Raw genomic sequence first — 23,604 nt, forward strand, 5'->3', positions numbered from 1 at the left:
GTCTTGCTTTGCAAATTTCAGGTATTTTGAAGTGGTTTACATCACCAGAGACAACTCAATGAGAAGTGGCAGTCACACCAAGGAAAAGGAAACTATCCAAATGGTTCAAGCTTTTCTTCCTCCGCTCTAGAGAGCGGTCATAATTTTCAGAATCAGTGTATATTCATGTTTGTTTGCATTTGGAAGTTCAAATAATAGTCATCATCAAATGAAATGTATTTCTGCTTGAAGTGGGAAAATACCACCTGGAACTATGATCAGTTCTAAACCAAGCTTCTTCCAAGTGTTCCTTCTGTGATGAATTCCTGAAGCACCTTTCTATCATGTGAAATGTTACCCACCCGCCTTTCTAAAAACGATTGCTATTATAGAGAGGTGATCTGAAACCAAGGTTAACCAAACTTTTTGGCTGTGGAAGCTTTACTGTGGAAAAGAATAGAAAACTCTCTCATAAATTTACTTGTCAGCAGCAAAAAGACTCTTCAAGTGTCTTATCCACTGTACAGCTCGATAGTTTTAATACTTCAACTTTTTTTTTTTTTTCCATTTTTCATTGTTGAAGAAATAATTTCACAATCTCAAATCAAAGTCAACACTGCAGTGAGGAGAGCTTTTCTACTTTATTACAAAGAGAAGAAGCCTTTATGTGGTCAGAAAATACAAGATTGATCTTTTTTTTTTTTTCTCTTCCTATGAAACGCTGCTGTTCAAACAGCCAGAGTGAATTGTCTCAGTTCACTTCTTTAAGTCCCATCACATTCACTTGGGTATGGATGTCCTTGGCTGCTGAAAATCTGGCCCTTTAGTGCACAGGGCGACAAAGTAGTCCCCTGACCAGCAGTTCCAGAATGTCCCGTTTTCATATATTGCATCCATGCACACCTCCTAAAAATGAGGTACAGCAGGGCAAACATTTTCCAAAATAGATGTCATATATATAATATATACACATTCGTACATACATACCTTTATTCATGTGATGTCCAAAAATTTAAAAAAAATGTACACATTTATTACAAAATCGTAACAAAGACTGGACAGTGTTTTGCTCATTCTGGAAAGATGAAGCTCAGTAATACACAACTCTGGAAACTAACCAGAGACTGTGGCAATATCTTTCTTCTAAACAGTCAGATATTCTTGCATTAAGCTTGGCGAAAACTGCCTTTCAAAAACAGAAGGGGAAGTAAAATGAAGGAAGCAAACCTTGCTCATCTTTCCAAATGAAATACGAGAAGGATCTTCACATAAAAATGCACAAACATTTTTTATTACCAATAGTGCTACAATGAACAATGCAAATTTTGTTGTCTAATTTTTTGTCTTTTTTCTGTTTTTTTTGTTTTTACATTTTGGAAAACTAAGTGGTAAACTTTTGTCAGTGTACTCGCTTGTCTTTACAGACCCAAGCTTGTCTGCTGGCAAAAAATAAAACAAAAACAAAAATTCAGACCCTGCTCAAACTAAAGAAAAACAATTACAAATTTAGTTGTTGGGCAGCACATAATTAGTAAGGCAGGACCTCAAATGGTGACCCTTCGCATGAGCCAATTGCCAGATCCTCAAGGAATTAAAACCAGGATGCCTGAGCCACATCAGTTCTGCAGTTATGTTGAGTATTGTGCTGAGACAGCCATACCCCAAGAAAAGGGAAGTCTTTAGAAGGCTTGCTGAGCAGGGTTGTAGTTGAAGGTTGATGGCAGATGAGGCCTTTCTTCTAATTTGTCATATTCCAGATGGAACTCCTACAATTAAGATGAAAAAAAAAAAAAAAAAGAAAAAGACAAAACCAAATAAAACAACGTGTCATTTACCCGCCAAGACCTTGTCTTTGTACCAGCCATACTTGAAAAGCACAAATACAGAAGAGATCAAGTCCTAACTTTCAAGCAGAAATACATTACTTCAGTACCTTGGATTCTATGTTTTAAGTAAAAAAGAGTCAATATCCTAAGCCATTGTACTTGCAACACGTAGGCTCTCCTATCCTATTTAATGCTACTTTCCTCTCAGAATCCTACGTATGATCTCAAGCCATTTTATACATGCACACACCCCAAACACAAATACACAATCATGACATGAGCTGAATAACGAGCGACATGAGCTGACTTTCAACACTCAGAAGTACAGAGACTTATTTAGGATGACCCTGAAGTTTGGGGATATTCTATGTCATACTACCAGGCCCAACTGTAAATTAATCTAGCTAGGTAGTGTTCCCCAAGGAAAAACCTAAAATGCTACAAAGTACTGAGGCCTATTTAACCCAGAATTTAACAAAATATTCCACCATATTTCATACTCAGATTTAAGCTTCAGACTCACCCAACCCTCCTGGTACATCCTGAGCTCCTTGCTCCTATATCCCACTTTGCCAGCATCTTTCATGAGAAGTTCTCTCAGTGTTTTATAAACAGCCACACAGAATAAAAATCTCTGCCCATGTACTTGGATGCTGCACAAGCTACTGGTTCATCAATAAGCAGCTTTACTGTCTCAATCACCTGACTTTTGTTTGAGGATGTCTGGTTTACGTAATTTTAAAACATTTCAGTGTTTCAGTAGGACTTCTTATTCTGACTACAGCAGCTACTACAAAACAGATTGTAACCACCCTTGATGTCTGAATGCATCCTGATTATTCCAGTGAAAAAGCAGCTTCCTTCCCTGTGACATTAACTTGTGCACAAAACTCCAATTACTGCACTTCGATATTTGGTGCTTGTTACTTCATTCATGCAAAAAATGTACAAGGACTTATTTAAATCTCGTATTTTTCAGATCCTTTCAGCAGTTTAACTGTGACTCAACCCCATTCCACTTTCATTCAAGACACAGAGTAAGTGGAAGATTCAGAATTGTTCTTTAAGAGCATTTCTTAGTAATTCAACAACAGCTACTCTGGACACGTACAATAATTTATTTTGCCTAATTCAGTGCAGAACCTCAGCAGAGCATCATCTGCAGAGCAAACTTCCCCTGCTATTGTTATATACAGATGGAAAAGCTAGGAGTAGTGAATAGATTATTTTAGAACACTCCCTGAAGTGATTAAATAGTATATTTCAGTTTTTACAGGGCGACAAACTAAATTAAAGACCAAGTCAATGCAACACCAGAAATAAAATCTAGCAAGTCCAACTCTTGGGTTTCTCTTCTTTAAGGCAAAACAAGGTCCATTTAGCACAGAAAGAATATTCAACATGGTGAGGTAAATAAGTAGAGGAAAATGCTAAGCATTTAGTAAGTCTGTATTCCCCATAGAATATTGTCCCTAAAGCTGCAAAATCCTAGCAAAACTTATGTGAGGTTACAGCCACCTGCACTAAAGCGCTGCATCAGCTTCATTTCTGGTTCCCTGCTCTATGCTCCAACCAAGGGATTTTTTAGTTGGTTAGGGTTTTCTTTTATTTTGGTGGTGAGTTTGTTTGAGCTTTTTTAGGTTACATACACAAGTCAATTGCTTTTGCATTTAGGAATTGCATTCCTAAAGCCAGTTGGGGTATGATCTCTTTTTGTGCAGATACATACACATGTGCTGATAGTGAAGAGATGCCTCCTCCCTCCTTTTGTCAGAAGCGAGATCAAGGTGTAAAAATCTATGTAGGTATTTTGGTGTCAAAGGCTAGTTTAGGTTGGGTGGATCTTCAGTAATTCTGAAGTCATTTTATAATAGAAAAATTTCCACTGCAACCTCTCTCCCATTTATGGCTTTTGAAGTTTCCGTTTTGCACATAATCATGGAAGGGTTTGTGGATTATCTATGGTCAATCTATGGTCAGCTTCAATCAGTTACCTGAATCTTCACACACTCAAATGCCTTCAAAATTACCCATGGAAAATGGCTACTTGACTCAGTAAAGACAGTATCAGTGGCCTAAAAAGGACTTTCCAGCCTTAAGACATCTACGTGCCTCTATTGGCAGTAGTAGCTGGGACCAGGGTGTGTGTCTGAGAACTGCTCAGTAGCTTGAGCGGTCCTTTGAATGACACAAATTGGAAGCCCCTCATTTAGAAGAAGGAATATGACTCCTACCAAGTTCATACTTTAAACTGCCATTGGTGTTTAAAATAAACAGGCTTAAAACAGCCTTTTTGATTTGCATTCCAGTGTCAGCAATGCTCAAGCCCAATATCCAGTCATGTGTAAGAACATCTAAAGTTATATCTGACAATACCAAAAAAGAACTCATTGACCAAGTATTTTTGAAAACTAAAAGGCAATTATTTATTACATATAGAAAAATGCTTGTGTTACAGGTATACTTTATGTTTCTGCTTTTGATTTGAGTAGCCACTGTGGTTTAGGATACGAACAGTAGCATTGATATTTTTTAATATAAACACATACAAATAAAATGCAAAAAAATGCCATTTATCAATTGGCAAACACCTGTTAAATTGTTTTATTTTCCACATGGAAGAAATTATTAAAAATTAAATACCTTTTATTAAACAAGAATAATGAATACTAAATGTGTGTAGAAAATTATAGCACATGTATGACACTAAATAAATTGTTCTATGCAAAGAAATCAATCACTTCTCATGTCATCCTGAAAACCTGTGTTGAGCCTGCACATGTATAAACAATAGTAGGTAAGAATACTAAAGACAGAAGAGAATTACTTAAGGTGATCCATAGCATTAACAGAGTATAACAAAACCAAGTTAGCTGAAAGGTAGTGTCCTGAGGACTGTGTAAGTCCATCAAAGGAGATGGTAGAAATCTTATGGCTAGTTCAAAAATTCCAGATAGGACTGAAAAAGCAGCATTTATACTGGATGTAAAGACCCAAACTTAAGTTAGGGGCTAAATTAAAATGCTATGGCATATCTCTATTAGAAGAGCAAGTCTAACTTTCTAGCAATTATAAAAGGATTTAAATTAATATTTATCTTAAAAGGATAGGAAGTAATTTAATATAGGCAACAGCTCTTAGGAAATAAATACTTGGAAATTTGACCTTCTCTCCCATAAAGAATTCCATATTTTATAACTACAAAATCAAACGTTTTTTATAGTCTTGTTCCTTCAACTGGACTAATTCTCCTTACTTTTCAAAGGAGAAATACCAGACAGTTTACTTCAGACTATTTAAATCAGAATTTCAGTAAACTCGCAATTGTAGGAGGCATTTTTGGTCTCATATCCACTTCCCTTCCTCTCTCATGTCTCCTCAACAGCAGCAAACTATATAGCCAAATCCTCAGTGAAAAATCAAAGCGTCTTTAACGATTCTGTACTTTCCACGTGCCCTAGGATGAAAAACCATATACACAGAACATATCTATAATGAGCATTTTCCTGCATTTTGGTTTGCATTTAAGGTGAATTTAAAGTTTATTGTCATTCATCCTTTTTTCATTGTTTATTACCATGTACCAACATAGAATTAATTTGATTTTATTCCTAACAGTTTAGGAATATGTCATTAGTCAGTTATTTTGCTGCATTTCCTTTTTTGGTCTATTATGTATTAGGAATATAAAAACAGAGCTTACAGCTTAATAAATAAAGACAAACATATTATTTGATGTTTTCTTGAAAGAAGTTATTCAGTTTACTGGGTTTTGTTAAAACCGATCTAGGACACCACCAAAAAAATCTGTTAAACCACATCTGATTTATGTGTTTATAAACTTAGTCTTAAGATTTAGCAATATTTTCTAAAGTAAACAGTTCTAGTTCACTGTATCTATTGTAATATACGGTAATTTAAAATAGGTACAATAAATACATAAGGATTAATGAAATCCTTAGGCAGCAATTACTATTGCAGCCTTCTAAGAAACTGATATTCCCAGCATTCACTAATAATGTAGCAGTTAGACACTGCAATTTATCAGAATTCTTTCTTTTTTTCCAGCTTCTTATATTTTTAGTTTCCTGAAACATTAGTACTTTTACATTTGTTAGAAAAAAATACTTGGCCGTACTTTCCTTTGCATTCAAAGCAACATGGAGTTATCAAATACGCCCATCCTTGTTATGGTTAAGTCTCTGCTTCCTCCAAGGAAATGTCAACTCCAGAAATTAGTATCAGAATTACCACAATGCCAAGATCACACCTGACATACATCAAAGTTCTTATTTCTTTATCACAGCAGGAAATGCCACAGAATTATTTCTACCCTTATACAATGGGCACCACTTCCCCCTAGTAAAAGAAAAGTTGTGCTTCCACATAGGGTAAAAACTCAATTCCACTGATACATGAACCTACAGGAGGCTCTTATTCCTCATTAAAAAAATGGAACATACTCAGTTGACTCCAAAGAAGAAACCTATCCTTTCAAAAGGTAATTATTGTTGTCTGATTTTTTGTTAAAATAGATAGAGGTGGGAAGGGAGAAGACTGTAGCTTTCTGGGTTTTTTTAATACCTCTTGGCCTAGAATACAGAGAACAAGCATCATGAAAATATGATTCCTCCCTAAAAGAACTGACTTATTTCCAAGTACTCTGATGTTCAAACAACAGAGCGTGAAAGGCCTTCAACATGCTCAAGGAGAGAGTACCTGAAAAATAAAAACACTCTCCCCCACCCATCCCACTCCCATTTTTAATTCCAAGGTGAGATGTGGTAGCTCCTTATTTAGTTTTCTGAAGCAAAACACTAGAATATTTGCAAGCACAATTTCTAAAATGCCAAATAATGCTTTCTATTCTATAATTCTGTACTTGAAAAAAGCTTTCAATTTTAACAAAACTTGTATTACAAGCTCTACATCCCCGTACCTCCCAAAGAAAACTGGAAATAGAGAAATTTTTCCTTTTCCACAAGCAAGCCACTGTCTTAGGCAATCTTTATCCCCTCACAGATCAGAAATTAAGATAATGAACTTAAACAACAGGAAGTTAAAAAGTTGGGGACAAGGCTGGGTTTTAATTTTCTCCTTCTAAAAATACACGGTTGATGGACTTAAAAAATCTGCATGAGGGAAAAGAGATACCTTAGCTACTTTCCTCCAGTTAAGACAGTCAAAGAAGTAATATGTTCCCCTCTCGTACGTATTGGTTTTCATTGTTGGCTCCATGCCGGGTGCCCTGGTGATCCATACTCGTTCTTCTTTGTGGTATCTCCAATCCCGGTTAAATCTTTCATTTGTAATAGGAAGGAAAAATAATTTTTAGTGTTAGTTACCTGAATGTGACTTCATAAACTAAAATTATAAGAGCTTCAATCAAAACTGTACAATGCATTCAAAACCAAAACAAAATTTCTAAGACATCATTATACCTGTGATCTCATACCTCTTCCATTCGATTATTACACTTCAAACTAATCACACATGAAACTAAGTCTGATAGATTCAAACAACAAACTCTTTTTATGATTATTTACTGTTTTTCTTTTTGTTTAAGATAGGTAAGTTAGACATTTAATAACAACTGGCACCTGCCACTTTTTCACAGTGCTTCATAATAATACAAAATTCATGAGACTTGATTTCCACTACATGAATGAAAAAAAAAGTACAAAATAGAACCAAGGTTGGAGGAGGTATTTAAAAAAGGTTTCCAGCTTTAGATTGACTAAACTTCTGCTTCCAGTGGCTAACTTGCTGGGTTTTGGTTTTGTTTGGTTTTTTTAACATCTACTACTTCATTACTGCAATAGATTAAATCATATAAGACTGACAAACAGTTTGAACGTACAGCTCTACTGCTGCTAATAGCTGTAATACATCTCCTCCATTCATGTAATAGAGATAAAACAGGAGATCTTCTCCATATCGGCCAAGTTTTATTGCAGCCAGCTGCAAAAGATTGAAGAAAACGAGGATGAAAAAACACAATAGATAAAAGTTTTAAGACATACTATCCCACTTAAATAACACAAGGATACATCCAGAATGTGCTTCCATCCCAAGTGTGTTTCAAATGATACTCTAGTTTAGCAAAAGTAATAATTATTAAAACAATCACTTTTTCCTCAGTTGTAGGTAGCCTTTCCAACGTAAAGTATACAATAGAAAAAATGAACAAAAGTAATGGATCGGCAAGACAGTTTTCTCCCTGTACCTGTGTGTATCCTTATCAGTTACTTTCTTTTAATTAAAAAAAACCCCAAACTAAACGTTTACATGTATTCGCTCACTTCACACTCTATGAAGTAACATTACTAAAATTTCTTACAGTATTGCTCAATGATCCCTCTTACAGAGCTACAATAGTTAAAAGAAAATATAGCTAGCAAAAAAATCCCTGTTCAAGCAGATATGAAATACAACAGATAAATGTGAGAGCTATCTTGAGCCACAACTCCGAGATACTTCTGCTTGAGATAAGCTCAATTTAATATGGCATCTGAATACTAAGAGTCTATGGACTAGAAGAAACTTCTGCTTTGCATGAAGGGCAAACTCTTAAAAGCCTAATATGCTCCTTTCTAACCACACCCGTTCTCAGTTTTGTCTTCTCTTTCTTTTTTTAAGGTGCACTTAGCTGGTCAACGCACCACTGTTCCTAAAAAGTCTGAGAACATCCATAAAAAGCATTGATTTTGAATATTACCGATCTGAAAGAAAATTTAGAAAATTACCGATAATAAATTAACAACAAATATGCGCGTGCACACACACGTACTCACCTTATCCCTAATGTGAATGTTAGTTAAGTATTCAGATGGAACATGGAAGTCTAAAAAAAAGAATCGGAATTGATGCAACTATTAAGACATGTACATGAATATAATTTTCAAATATTAATATTGAATTAAATAGTTACTTCTCTCTTACCTATGTCTTGAGGTCGACAAGGTGATGATGCCCAGGGTGATGCAAATTTAGGATACAGATTTCTGAAAAAAAGAAAAGCACAAATTTATCAAAATTGAAAACAAAACCCAAACAACCCAAACAAAAAAACTCCATGACCAATCTCACAAACCTAAAAAACATACCACACAACCAAAATCACTAGCTGGGGTGAGAAGGAAGGAGAAAAAGAAGTTTCCAGCCCACTTTCATAAAACAGTTACATTTATTCATTTTGGTTTTAATATGAGGACTAAGATTGCATTTAAATTGCCATGAGAAGCTACAGGGTCAAGATTTCCATTTCAATCTATTATTCCTTTAACTTGAGTGCCAGGGATCCCAACCTTTTTCAGAGATTGTTTTACACAGCGTTTCAATTTGTGTAGGAAGAGTAAGCCTGGTGGGTTCCAATTTATTGGCCTATGATTTAAAAGGAAAGCAAAAACTTATACTGGTAGAGGTTTTTTTTTTTTAAACTAACCAGTAAAGATTTTACTTGTCTTCTAAATTTCAGTGACGACAAATAAATTGAATCCCAGCACAACAGGAACATCAGTTTATGATGATTTAATATTTTCCTTTCATATGGATTTTGCTAATACATAAAAAAACCCCACAAAACACCACAGAGCCATTAGTTTACTACAGAGAAAATGATGAAGCTTTCAACTCTACTACAATGACTGATGTACCGAGGAATGAGTTTTCTAATTAACAGGTAAAGAAGTGGGGAAAAAACCAGGACTGAGCAAAATGTACTTTTGGCCAGGAGCTACAGCCTGCTGTTAATTATCCACAATAACATCCTATTATGGCAAGTTTTGTAAATGAAGCTTGAGTATGGTATACCCTATCAAATCCTTGTTTCCCTCTTCTCAAGGGCCTAATAATTACTATTAAAGAAATAAATATTGGAAGTCTACTGAATTCCCTGAACACAACCAACTCCCAGCTGAGTTATATGGGTCAAAAACTACACTGATCAAGCGGTGTCAATCTTACTCTAGGATAGTTAATCTGTTAGCAAAAACTTATGCTTTAGACCCTGAAGGAAGATTTCAGTGGCAAAATCTGGAGATGTTGAAAATAACTAAACCATTCCTTGTACTGAAAGTGTGGACAGGCATGACCTCAAGAAGAGGAGCATCCTGCAACTCCATCGCTTCATGCTTGCCCTACAGGTTTGGTTCCCTAGGGCAAAGAATCCAGGATTTTACCGACTTGGGACTACACCTCTGTACGCAATAAAAACTGACGAGCTGGCATACAGTGTTCCCTCTACAATGCAAATAAAACTCTACTCATTTAACATTTTTTCAAGGAGGTATTGGACAGTCTACAGTCTATTTGATGAATATTTCACAAAGTTTCAGAACATGAACAAACAGCTACATCATCTCTAAATAATTAAATGTAGCAATGCCATATTTTTAAATCTAAGTTTATGTAGAATTTTAAGTTATCCTAAGGAATTAGAAGCATATTTATTAAGGAAATATAGGCCTGTACAGGCAATATATAATCATTCTTTCAACAATCAGAATAAATCTTAACCTACCTGCACAGAAAATCTATATAAAACTAGGACTTAGAAAGGTTAATTCAAACCATTAGAGATACAGACAGAATTCTAAAATTTTGTTTCTGAAAGCACATTTATTGTGCTAAGTGTTTAAGTAAGACAAGTATCTTTACCATCAGCAGTACCTCACAAGGCAGAAAATTTTGGCTTTCCACATGCAAAATGCTTTTAGTTTTTCAAATGACAATTCACAAAGGAAGCAAAGGATGTTTAACATAAGGCAAGACGACGGGCCAGACACTGAAGACTGCAGAGGCTGGTTGCAAACCTTTTCTGTAGTATAAAATAAAACCAGCTTTCTGATACAGAACTGCCTGGATAAAATATTAACCCTACCCCTTCCATGACACTTAATACCCTGTACACAGATATTAGATGTTAAAGGTCTTAAAAAATCCAACAGTTTACAGCGTACCAGCTAAGGAAAAGCAGCAGCATGCCAGGTATACATACTGCTCACCTACAAAGACACACTAATGATTTGGATGCTCTACTCAGGAGCTGCATAACACAACTACAAGTCATAACGTCATCAAAGCATGTTTGGGATTCCTCTACAAAGAGATACTAGTTTTATGTAGACTTTCCAATAAGTACATTAAGCTTAAGCTTTATGTTAGTCATTAAAACTGATGAGTAACATTGAATAAAAAAATCAAATAGAATCACCAAAAGTAGGATCACTACTCCTATTCCGCATGCCAACATCTAGAGGAAAAAAAGCTATATAACCAAAGGGCATAACTAGATTCCACCAGTGTCTAAGAACAGCTCCAGAATACAGATACCAACATACTTGAAACTATTTTAATGAGCAAAGGCATTCTACTTTCAGCTGATCATCCTCAAATTATGTCTGAGCAATCTATACTGAGAACAGCAAATTACTTCAGTATCATGTAGATCCAGGAGACCCATCTCCCAGTCCCATCTGTAAGCTCTGGGACTACCAAGGAAAACCATCAATCCACGGTCAGTTTAACTGTTCTTTGTGCATTCTCTTTATTTTGTGGGAGAAGGGGATTGGAATGGGATGCTACTGGATCCAAGAAAGGAATGACCTGTGAGACTAACACTACAAGTGAAGACACTACACTAACGTAACACATTCTGCAAATAACTACAGACTGATGATGACTTCAGATGATCATTTTGAAATATTTTTAAAAGTGCCAATGGCATAACAATTCAACTAAGTTTTGATGCACGCTCTACAGAAAAGATTTCTGTAAGTGGTAATTTCTAAAAAGCTACATCTCTAGAAATAAATACATACATTCATTACAATTATTTCAAGACAGAAAAAAAACCAGTAGCCATTTTTCCTATGCTTTCCCTCTCACCTTGATATCCACATTCATCAGTCTTTCCTGAATTTGTGCTTTCTCAGTGCAGCTCCACATAAATTCGTGAGCACGGAAACTGTGTCTGTGTATGCTGTCTGGTCTTTGTTTCGTTAATATATTAAGTGCAAACCTTAAAATGTATATACTACTCTGTCAATTGACAGTGTATGTCAATATACTGCTCTGCTAACACTATGTAAATCTCTACTGAAACAAAATGATCGGAGATTCTCAGTTGCAATTCAGAGTAGCAGAAATTAAATTGCTCTCACAATTTCACCTAGAAGATAAGCATTTTTGTCCAAACTGACCTGGGTTCCTTCTATAACTAGTGCAGAAAGACAGGCACCCTGGGCTGGTGGTTCATCTCATCTATCTTAAGCACTTATCTTACCATCAGAGCAGTTGCTAACTGCTTTTCTCCTCCCTTTCTCTACAGGAAGCCTCGATGACTAAACTTAGGTGAACTGAATGACTAGAAGTTAACTACAAAACTACATTTCCATTTAAATTAGTATTTGGTGCAGGGTAACACTGCAGATGCTCTGTTCGCTATTACATTAATATAAATTGAATTTAGCACCAAAATTGATGAGAGTTAAATGCAGACATCCTCAGGGAACGTTATTATTTGAAAAATAACATATACATGAAATTTATTAACAATATGCTGTCAATTCCTTGAAGAAAGTCCTAAAGAAGTTAGGAGAATAAGCAAAGCCACTAGGTTAATTGAAAGCTTGCATAACAAGATCTTAGTATGCCTTGAACCACAATTCTCTTGTTTATTAAAATTTTATTTTACTGTCATTACATTTTCAGATTTTATTTGGTAAAATATCTTATGAGTTTGACAGTTGAGTGAGCTAAGTGAGTCTATTACGAATGACAGCATAATAAAACCAAAACTGAAGATAGTACTGAAAACCAGAAACTTACTCAGGAGAGTTGAGATTGAGACCTAGTGTTGTTAAATCACTTCCTAATGCAAGATGTACCATTCCTGGGTCTGTCTCTGCTGCCCTGATGAATGTTAACAAGCCAATCATTCCAAACTGGTCCGTCACCATCCCTTGAGGAATGTTGGTAACCCGACCTGGGCAAGAAGAACAAATTAATTTTCTCCTTTCAAAGAGTGAAGAAATCAACAGGGTGATCTAAATGACTGTCAAAACTCTTAGAAAAAAAAAAAAAGAATGAAGTGACACATACCATCAGGTAACACCTGGATCCCTTTTTTCTGCTGGTTGTTGTTTTGTGTAGTCGAACTTTTATCTCCAGGAAACTTGGGCCCATCTGTGCTGGATGATGTTTTGCCTGATGTACTCAAATTCTATTAAAAATAATTTGCAGAGTTGGTATGATGGAAAGAAACCAAAATGGAAAAATTTGTTGACTGCATCTTACAGTCAAGCGCTCTAAACCAGTACATCAAGTCACTCTAATCAATTAGGCACTAAAATAGAACCAAGCTGAAGCTCTTGAGTTCTGTTAACAAAGCTTAAATAATATTTATCACTTCCAAAATATACCCGTCATGCAATAAGAGCTATTAATGACCCTACAGCTTAAGTCTAAAAGGGTAAGAAAATATTTTACACCTGAATTTGAATACAAAATGGATATCCCCATTGCCTGTGACTAAAGGGTATTTTGGACTCACCACATCCTATATTTGTCTCATACAGTCTTGCTCCCACATAACACTCCATGATATAGCAACGGATAATAACTCAAGCCAATTTCAGGTGCAAGCAACATACAGTTGGCACATTTGCAACTATCAGGGAAGAGATGTAAATACTATGCCTGGCAAGAAAACTGTGATTGCACTCCAAGAGCCCATATACTGACAAAAAGATACCTTCCATAGCTATTATTTCTTATTATTTATTATTCTTTAAAACAAGTCTGCAGTAACATAATGTAATCACATTTACTTCCTCCTTCCTTACTGTATTCAACACTAACTTTATCTGCTTTCTGGATGATAAACATGGCCACAACAGTTGGGAGCTAGGCTTCCCCATGTCCCTTTTTTGAACAGTAGCAGTTTTAAGTTTTCACATTAGTTTGTAGTCACATCTACTATCTACTCATCAGTATTTATGCCCCCCGATTAACATATTTTTTGCAATTACAAGTAATAAAACAATCAGAAACGAGAACATTTTGTCAAGTATTGTAGAAAACTGTTCTCTTCCATCCAAATTTTATTCACCTTTCATTTGTAATAAAAAAGCAATTTTTATTACAAATCTTTCAGAGTAAATAATGAAAAAACCCCATAATCTTATGATTTTAGCTACATATCTAACACATGATAATTACAGCAATACTTCAGATACAGTGTATACCACTAGCCTACAACATACCTATGAATGCAATGTTCTCTATTAGAAGAGTTTGTTCCCTGTGATTTCATTTCCCCATCAAGAATTTTACCTTGAAGTGATATTGTACCACCTAAATTTTAAAGGATTTGACAGCTTTGAAGAAAGATGTTACACTGTGTAAATTACTACGACTGATGAGAAGCACCAACAGCAAAAAATGAGCTGGAATTGCTAGAAAAAATAATTCTGAATTGCAAAACTTGAAAAATATATATCACAATTTGCAAAAATATATTCTGAGATGTTCTTGCAAGTTCCTCCTTGGCCCTTCCTCAAAATACAAAAGTATACACAGAAGTCAAATGAAATTAAGAAAACAAGGTCACAGTGACCACTGGAACCAAAAAACTTCCTGAGAAATTTCACTTGCATAGTTATATATGAAGTGCTGCTTATGCAAAATTTCTTGTTAATTTAGAGGGGCAAATTTGAAAATCTTACATTACAAATATAGTCATTGCCCATTTTAAAATATAATAATCAAAATAAGTATGAACACTCAAAATATAAGAAGATTTAAGGTTTACTTACAGATTTATTGTCATCATTACTCGATGTTGGGTCTTTGTAGCTGGAGCCTGGTAATGCTGGAAAATCTTCATTGTGTATTGAAAAGTCCTGGGACTGCTCACTTGCTGGTTTTGTTACCATTCCAACTATCATCAAAATGGAAGCAGGAATAACATTAAATGACTGCTAAGTAAAGAGTTTTCTGCTGTTGATCTGGCTTACTGTCCACTTACATTATGTGCAAGCTGTACAGCAGAAATGACTTTCAAAAAAACCAGGTAAATCAAAACAAAATCATTTTAAACATCCACACATATTAGACTAAAGCTTCTTATTTAAGTGTGAGCTGAGAAACACTCTGGGTTAAATTCATAGACACATCCACTGCTTTAAGAATGAAGGCCAGTACTTTTAACAGGAATAGCACCTGTTTTGCACATCTAAATAATCAAATAATCTTTACAGGCATTTTTAAAGTGGTATTTAAGGAAATCCACTGATGAAGGAAGGATGTACTGCTTTAAAGATTATTATACATTTTTCCTCCATCTCCTAATGGCACAAAGACTTTTTTAGCATGATCTCTTTAGAAGCACGTATTCTTGAAGGATGCCCAGCTAACTTGCAACAGAACATACCACCAATGAAATACTTGCCTGTGACATAAGAACAACTCCCACTTTCAGTATGAAAACTGAAAGCATTTAGCCTGCAACTCTCAGTGCTCTGACCCTAATTTAAAAAAAGTAGGCCAGTCACATTGGAACATGGATTCCAACTGCTGAAAAGCAACATTCTTTTCTTTTTCTTTTTGTAATGCCAGTTAAAAAAAGAAACAAACCAAAAAATGAACCAAAGAAGAGCCCCCACACCACACACCCAAGGGTAAAAATTCTTTGCTGAAAGACCGAGTAGTTGTTCAGTGACTTGGCTGCAAACAACACTACACTACAGGAAGAGAAGACAGAAGTAGTTTAGGGCCTAATTTTCAAAGACTCTTAATAGACTTATAGGATCTAAATAGTTCAGTAGCTGACAATACATATGATTTTCTCTACTATTCTTAAGTTAGAGATCAAAGTTCCTTTATTTTAGGAAACCAGAGTGGAACCACTTTAAAAGAAACCATTGAGGTAACCTTGTTTCTGCTTTTCACCTTTTTCACCCAGGGTTACTATGATTTCTTCCACTGTATGAATAAAACTGACAGTGAATTAACTGTGTTGCATATTCTCATTCTATCTAAAAAGTTGCCTGAAGTCTAATTTTCCTAAATAAGCTAAGCATAGAGTAAGTATGTCTCTGCTCAGTTTCAAAGCTTTTTTCTCCTTGATCACAACCGAAAGTGCTCTCCACTTTCTGTTGCTGGAGAGAGTGCCCAGTGCATCTCATACCCCTACTTCTTGATTGTTTCTACAACTATACCCATCCCCTGTGTTAAGCTGATGCTCAAGATAACTCCTTAGACAAAGAAATTTCTTTCCTGGTTCACCACACAGGCGTGCAAACAGCTGTGCTAGCACCAAAACGGGGAAATAGTGTAAACACGGGAGCAATGACAGATCTTTTAATGTGGCAATTTTGCTGAAGGGTGAACTCCAGCTCTGTGCTGGAAGTACATCTGTGTGGATCTCCTTCCTACCTTCCATCAATTTCACATGTAATGGCTTCTCTTTGAGATACAGACAAAATCTCATGTAAACCACAAGCCATACTAGCTCTCCATTCTCAGAGTCTTTATCTGGGGAAGAGACTTTCCCCTGTGTTTAGGAGCACTTCAGTTGAACTCGTTCAGCTTTTTCTCACAGCTATCTTAAGCAGAGGGCCCTGGTTACGCCCAGTCCATGAGGCTACTTTCTCCTGATAATGCAGTATCTATTATTTCACTTCAATTAAAGTTGGAGATATCTCTGAAAAACACTAGGTTGTTTTAGTTAGAAAATACTGGGTTATTTTTGGTTGGAAATTTGACAAGTCCAACAAAAATAACTTTAGGTTATAAAAGGAACTTTTCAGGGTAGCTGATGCAACCTGTGTGACAAAATCTACTAAAGCAGCAACACAAAAACAGTATTGTGCCTTATGCTAAGCTTACCTGAATTTTTTCCAGACCCAAATAATAAATTTGTATCCACCTTAAAGTTTTTCCTTTTATCATTTCTTTTTTTAAGCTGTTCAGCAAGAATTACAGAAGAGACAGACTTGGACTCTGATAATAGTTGATGCTTACAGGTTATTTTTTGAAATCTGTTGTTTGTCATAAGAATGACAATGAACAGTAATACAGCAAGTACTAAAAATATACAGAGAAAATACACAGTGCGTTTACAGCTGCAGACTTTTTACACAGTAGCACCTCTAGTAAACAAATATTATTTCTGAAATTTACTACTCCAGACCTCCACGGTTCCTGTATACACACAATTAGAAAACAACCTATTGCCTAAGAAATGTCTAGAGAGAGCAGCTTCAGAGTAATCATACTATGCAGACTGAAAACCCCAACAACCTCTATTGATGGTGACACTAAAGCAGATGACTTCTAATACTTATAAAAGCCTGATGGGAATCTCCAATCACAGAGATACTGATTATTTATTTAAAAAAAACAAAAACAAAACCAAGACTTAGGAGCTCAAGTGTCTGGCATTTTTGAAAACACTACCTACTGTCTTATGAACTGCAGAAGGTGAATCAAGTAAATACTGATTTCATTCAAATAGCTTGCAAAAGTACAGTCTTACCATAGGGCGCCCTTCCAGCTAAAGGGTTTATTAATGGAGTTGGATTGCCACTTCCTTCCCTTCTGTTTCTGTCTGCTAGTGCTGGAAAATCTGAGAGGTCCAGTCCTGTCACATTTTCACTTCCATCTACAATAAAACCAGATATTTTAATTCCCTTATGCTTTTTACTCAGAGTTCATTATGTGCAATATAAATGTAGGATACTTTTTCTTCAAATTGATCTTTTTATCCTTATTACTACAAATAACTACAGCCTCTGTGTTAAGAAACTAGCCTAACTATCAAGATAATTGGGGCTTGTTCTTAAACAACAGCTAGTCAACCACATTTAGTAACAAGGTCTACTCATTTTGAGTTAAAGACTGCAAGCATAAAATACAGGCAGACTATCAAAATTACAGTACTAGGATAAGTAACCTGTACAAATTCAAGGAGCTACCAAGAGGAAATTTGAGAGAAGACAATAACCCACATTAGCAGCAGCGTCAAGGACCTCTTTTGTCTTTAGATAAGGTAAGATAAAACTGAAGCAACTGTAGAGCCAATGCAGTGCAAGTTACATGGGAACATTTTTTGATTTGCAGCAGAAAATAATACAACAGCGAGGCCAGAGCTGCAGCTCTATAAAGATGTCACGAGGTCCCAGGGGATGCCCAAACCCTTCCACTCTCTGATATCACCAACACTTCAAGTTGCTTCATATACATAGCCACCTACAGAAATGTCAGCATGGACAAATCTAAGGCACTTATGCACAAGGATGTCTTCCCCTCTCTAGTTAAATTCAGGTGAAAGAGTGATTCTCAGAGAAAAACGACAACTGAAACAACTGATTGAAAGTATCACATTTTAAACCAGCTGTTCAAAAGGAGCTTGAGATTTCAGAAAATGCTTTCCCATTATTTTTACCCTATATAATGTTTTCATAGAAAATGGATACATATTTTCTTCTCTGATCCTCTTTTCAATTCCATAAGCTATTTTGCATTTCTAACCAAATAAGTATAATCTATAGTCATGTGAAGTACAGCTAGTATTCTACAAAATATTGTCATTTTGTCTCAAAAATATTAAAATCCACTGTTATGAAGTAGTAACAGTTTCATAGCACTGCTCTTGAAGCAGCATTTCTATGGAACAATGGAAAATTATAACAAAGTTTGACTCCAATAAAAAAAAGTATTTTCAATTAGACTTAGTCAAAAAATTCTCTCTACTATACTTTAAGATCAACATTAATCAGAGTAAACTCACCTGTTCCATTGAAAATGTTACTTGATAAGGAGTTATTCATTCCAAATGCCTGATTTCTGTTCATCCCAAATCCAGACATACTGTGAAAAAAATCCAGGAAGTCAGACAAAAGGGTATACACACTTTGCATTTTCCAAAGGAAGGCATTAAGGTGAAAAAAAACAACCCTAAGACACTTAAAGTATTTCAAGCTTAAGCAACCCACATTAGCCTAAACTCAGTTCTTAATTATTTTCCTCTATATTTCTGAAAACTCAGCAGCAACAGGCACTACTCAATTAAGAGAAATGGAATGACTTCAAAATAACTTATTTTACTAGCCAGTGTGTCTTAAGACATCTGTCAACCAACAAGTTATAACAAACATGACTGTTACTTTATAATTTCATATTGAAAAATGAAGCAGCAGTAAATTTAGTAGTGAAAAGTCAGACTGCAATCCATTCATTTGCAGGTGTAAGCTGGATCAGGGAAGCGATCAAGTTTGTCATGACAGATATAAGCTGAACAGTTACAGTGTGCAATCGTCACCATGTACATATGATTCTATTCCAAGCATAGAGATGGTCTCTGCCACACTAGGACACCAGCTAAATTGGAAGTTTTCTAGTTAGGGAAAAATGTTTGAAGACATCTAAATATCATATAGGACAACTGTGGTTGGAAAGACACCCTCACGAATGATCCACTTCATTCTGTGTGAGCTGTAGATGTTGAGAAGCCCGAAGGCAGGCCCCAGCTGATTGAAATTCTGAATTTCTGCCCTGTGGGAAATCGCAACATTCCTTTTTCCCCTGTAATGGGAGGGAAGTTAATGTTTCAGAAGTTCCTGTAAATAAAAATGTCAAACGTTTTCCTAGTGGAAATTTTACCTAGACAGACTTTTTCCACAGTTACAAATCTGAAGCATTTAATTCCAATTTGAAATAACCTCAAATACTTCATTTTGGATTAAGACATCAAGAAAGGGAACAGTTAGCTAAGACTGGTCCTGTCCTGCTTTGTTTCTCCAAGGTGGTGTATCTGAAAGACATCCAGATCTTGGACACCTGACATATCTGAAGAAACACATTCCTGGTATCATCTGTGAATTCTAGACCCTGTGAGAGCACCAACAGGAGATGATTTGATCTTGAGGGCATACAATCTAGCCTGATGACAGTATTTCTCATGCAAGGGGTTTTTTGTTTGCTTTTAAAGTAATTAGAAATAACCACGTTAAGAATTTCAGCAGTAAGAAAGGGATTAGGCCAGAATCTGTAAGAAAGTGATTAGGGAGAAAAAGGGTGAAACTGGGAGAGCAGAAATCATGAAGTTGGGGAATGAAGCCTGGAAAGCAGTCAGGTGTGTGAAGCTGTGACCACATACATTAAATACTTAGAATCGACACACTTTTTACTACAAGTTTATCAGTATGAACTAAGCATAAACATAGCACCAAATTGCAGTAAAAGCCTAATGATTTATGATCTTACAATCTTTCCCGTTAGAAAAAGAGCAGAAGTGATCGAGAAGCTTTTGGCATCTAAGTGAGCACCACATCCTTAAACAGATGGCAAACCACTGTTCTCCATATTATTCCGGAATTTAAAGAAGTAAAATACTAGGTCCCTACTGCATCTGAATCAGTTAACTATTCTTCCAGAATAACTATTGTGTTTTTAAATATTGCCTTAGTTCTTCCCAAACTCATAGATGAATAGTCTTAAAATGGAGGCATACACTCAAAAGTCAATGCATATTTCAAGAACAAACTCAGGAACACATGAGAAACATCATATATCTTAAAGAAGCAGCAGCAGAAATTCAGTAGTCGGAAACAGAATTTAGCTTAAAGGCCTCAAAAAGCTTGTGTGAATATTAAAAGCAGCTTCAAAGTTTATTGCTAGGAGATGAGAACACACCAAGCAGCGCTTTTGAGCTTTATTCTAATGGATAAAAATTAGATTTCCAGAGCAGCATTTAAGCATGTCCGTGGCTGTACAGGGATGGTCTCACTAAACAGCCTTACCTGTTCACAGTAAAAGGTTGTCGAGAGGGTTGCTGCTTTGGCATACATATTATGCTTGGAGAGCTTCTGTTGGGGCTGCCTAACCCTGAACTGCTCATGCTGTTTGTCCTGCTGGGAATTCCAATGCCCTGACCAACCTGGGAGTGGTTCATCATATTCCTAGGATTCATAGGCAATATCCCCCTGAAAGAGAAAAAAGCCATCCACAGAGATGAATCTGTACAATAGTATTTGGTTACTCACTTAGATTACTAACATAGGATGGACTCTGAGCTGTTGCAACTTAATTTGTACTTAGCGTCAAACACGGCATGTTTGGATTACTCTCTATAATTAATGTAGTTTTGGATTTCTTCAGAAACACCAGATGACCCATTACATACTAATCAAGTCCTTGGTCAGGCTTAGATAAATACTTAAATACTATGCATTTGAAAAGGTGTTACAGCTCTTTTTTTAATGACCGCTTCAGACCTACTACTTTAATGTTCTTACATAGTGTACGACATCCATATAAAAAATTTAACTGTACATTTACCAGAACAACCAAAAAAAAGCCTCTTACTTTCTGAAGCAGAATTTGCCAGTAATTTGTCCTTTACATACAAAAATCAAATACTGTCTTACAGTAAGTTCTATCTTACTGTTTTACAGTATTGTTTCCCTAACACAGTTTCAATAGAAACTACTACTTTTTTTTTTTTTTTAATTAATCAGACCGTAAAGTAGTCAAGGCAAAATATGCAGATCATTTAACAAGTGCTCTGCAGAAAGACACAATTGCAGAAACAGTGGCTATCAATAAATACCTGCTCGGAGATGGAGGCGTGTGAAGTGACATTGTTGGTACCCCTGTTGTTGGCGTTACGTGGCTCGGTAACTGAGTGCCTTGTGATAAGCTGCGATTTAACTGAGGGGTATTGTTGCTCATTCCCCTCATTGGAAGGCCTAGTGCACCTAGTGAAAAAAAATTCAGAGGGGTGGAGATATAGAGCAATCAGGAACAAAGTCTTCTCCATCAGGTGTAGATGGAAACAATTTATGCTGACAACCTACAAAAAAGTGTAAAGGCTGAAGGAAAGTGCAGTCTAAGAACCTATATCCTTGTTTGCATAATAGAAGCCAAATAATCTCAAATTTAGCCCCATTTCTGTTAAACTTCAGAAAGGCTCTTTAAATAGTTTCCGTACTTGAGTCACTAACAAAATTTTGTTTCTTTTGAGATGGATACTGTGGAGAAAGGTTTTAGTTTTGAGGGTGATGTAGAAATCTACAAGTTACCTCAAAAAAGGCAGAAAATTAATAACTGCACTCAAGAAATATGTTAATTACTTTTGAATAAACAAGTATATATTTGGCCAGTATTTAGAACACTGATCTGTCCTGCTAAAAATTAAGCGTTAAAAATAAAAAAGTTACTAATATTTAATTAACAATAACATTGCTTTTAGGACAACAAAAGCAACTTTTTAGTCCAGTTCTCCGTAAAGTTTAAGTTGCTTCTTTTTGATAAAAACACTTCAGCATCCATGATCAAGTCAAATTCAATCTTGTGAGAAAAGAAACCAACAGAATTTTAACTGCTCTCTATCAGCATTTAAAAATGTACAGAAGATTTCTAGCATTGTGATCAAAAGTATTTTCTACACAAACTGGATATGACAGAAGCACACACTTCAGTAAGGAAAAAAAAGATATCACTTTAACCCAGAGCAGCGAAAGACTAGTTGCTGCTCATCTCAAAACATCCAAAACCTTTATGGAGTTTCTCATCACTCTCACATCACTTTTCTGTGCTTATGAAGTTTTGGAATGATGTTCCAAGACAAAAAACCATATCAATAGAAACAAACTTAGCATATAAAATGTGATAGCTTTAAGTAACGGTCCCTTTTGCTTTGGAGTAAGGTTGCTGAGGTGGACTCACAGAACTCAAAACCTTATCTTGCATATCAAACAGAAGAAAAATGATGATGAAACAGCACTCTCCCATGGTAAATCACTCTGAAGAAGAGCTGAATATGCCAGCCCACAACACAATTAAATGGTAAAATTGCAAAGTACGGACATAGCATATGCTCAGGTTATTATCATGGACAAGGTCTGAAGAAACCTCCCAGTTGTTTAGCTCTCACACTTTAAAGGCTGCTGTCTGTCCATATCCTACCCTACAACTTGCAATAACACTCAAAGTTTTGATAACATTCAAATTTATCCCTATACAGTCAGATTAAGAAGTGGTGTGACTTGCTATAACAAGCCTCCTAAGACTTCATTAAATGCTGATTATATCAAGGCGTTCACTGTAAATATTTTGGCAATTTGCTGCATCAGAATAATTTCAATGAGTACAAATACACATTACAAATAATATTTCATGCTGATTAACAATTAGGTGGAATTTTAAAAATAAGATGGTAAACTAAAAAATACACACACTCCAAACCAGATATGGTACATTGAAAATGATTACAATATTCAGGTTAATTTTATGCAAGCATTTGTTTCAGCAAAGCCAGTTTTACGCTGATGGTTATTTCTTGTTGTTGGCTTTCTTTAAACTAGAATTTTTAATGAGTAGGGCTGTTACAGTGAAGTAGAACTATATTCCTGTGGCTGGTAAGTAGGGGCAGCTGAAATATTCACCAAAACAGAAAATAAGAATAATCTTTTTTCTTATGCTTCCTTTTTCCACCTCTTTAAAAGAAACAAGAGATCTGCATGGGTTATATTGGAGGTTGGTCAATGAAGTGTCCTATTTCCTTCCTAACAGTTAAGTTTTAGCAAGATGTCATTTTATAAAGTGAACTTAATTTAATGCCTTACAGCTACCAATCTACAAGTGCACAGGCATTACTGACTCTTTTTTTTTTCCTCAAAGTATTTTAATCATAAGCATTGACTTCAACACAGAAGTTTTTTGCCCCTTTTTCTCAACATTTGGTAGAAACTGAACCCTGCTAATATTTACTTTCTAGTTTTTAGCCATGCAT

The 23,604-nt window shown here is 35.7% G+C and overlaps 1 protein-coding gene across 1 annotated transcript in view; it reads right to left on the bottom strand.

Moving 5' to 3' along the window:
- Nucleotides 1-600: 600 nt before the first annotated feature.
- The window catches only part of CNOT2 (CCR4-NOT transcription complex subunit 2), a 53,633-nt gene continuing 30,629 nt past the window's right edge, over nucleotides 601-23,604 (bottom strand). Inside the window, exons 4-15 of the mRNA XM_014964166.1 lie at nucleotides 21,421-21,568; nucleotides 20,612-20,794; nucleotides 18,601-18,680; nucleotides 17,347-17,472; nucleotides 14,624-14,748; nucleotides 12,909-13,029; nucleotides 12,636-12,792; nucleotides 8,748-8,809; nucleotides 8,600-8,649; nucleotides 7,666-7,766; nucleotides 6,960-7,104; nucleotides 601-1,745 (exon numbers count right to left, since the gene is read on the bottom strand). Of these exons, the coding sequence (XP_014819652.1) occupies nucleotides 1,659-1,745; nucleotides 6,960-7,104; nucleotides 7,666-7,766; nucleotides 8,600-8,649; nucleotides 8,748-8,809; nucleotides 12,636-12,792; nucleotides 12,909-13,029; nucleotides 14,624-14,748; nucleotides 17,347-17,472; nucleotides 18,601-18,680; nucleotides 20,612-20,794; nucleotides 21,421-21,568 (1,385 nt within the window). The 3' untranslated portion in view covers nucleotides 601-1,658. The remainder of the gene's footprint in view (nucleotides 1,746-6,959; nucleotides 7,105-7,665; nucleotides 7,767-8,599; nucleotides 8,650-8,747; nucleotides 8,810-12,635; nucleotides 12,793-12,908; nucleotides 13,030-14,623; nucleotides 14,749-17,346; nucleotides 17,473-18,600; nucleotides 18,681-20,611; nucleotides 20,795-21,420; nucleotides 21,569-23,604) is intronic.

The sequence above is a fragment of the Calidris pugnax genome, unplaced genomic scaffold (assembly GCF_001431845.1).
Source record: "Calidris pugnax isolate Ruff unplaced genomic scaffold, ASM143184v1 scaffold44, whole genome shotgun sequence".
Lineage (NCBI taxonomy): Eukaryota > Metazoa > Chordata > Aves > Charadriiformes > Scolopacidae > Calidris > Calidris pugnax.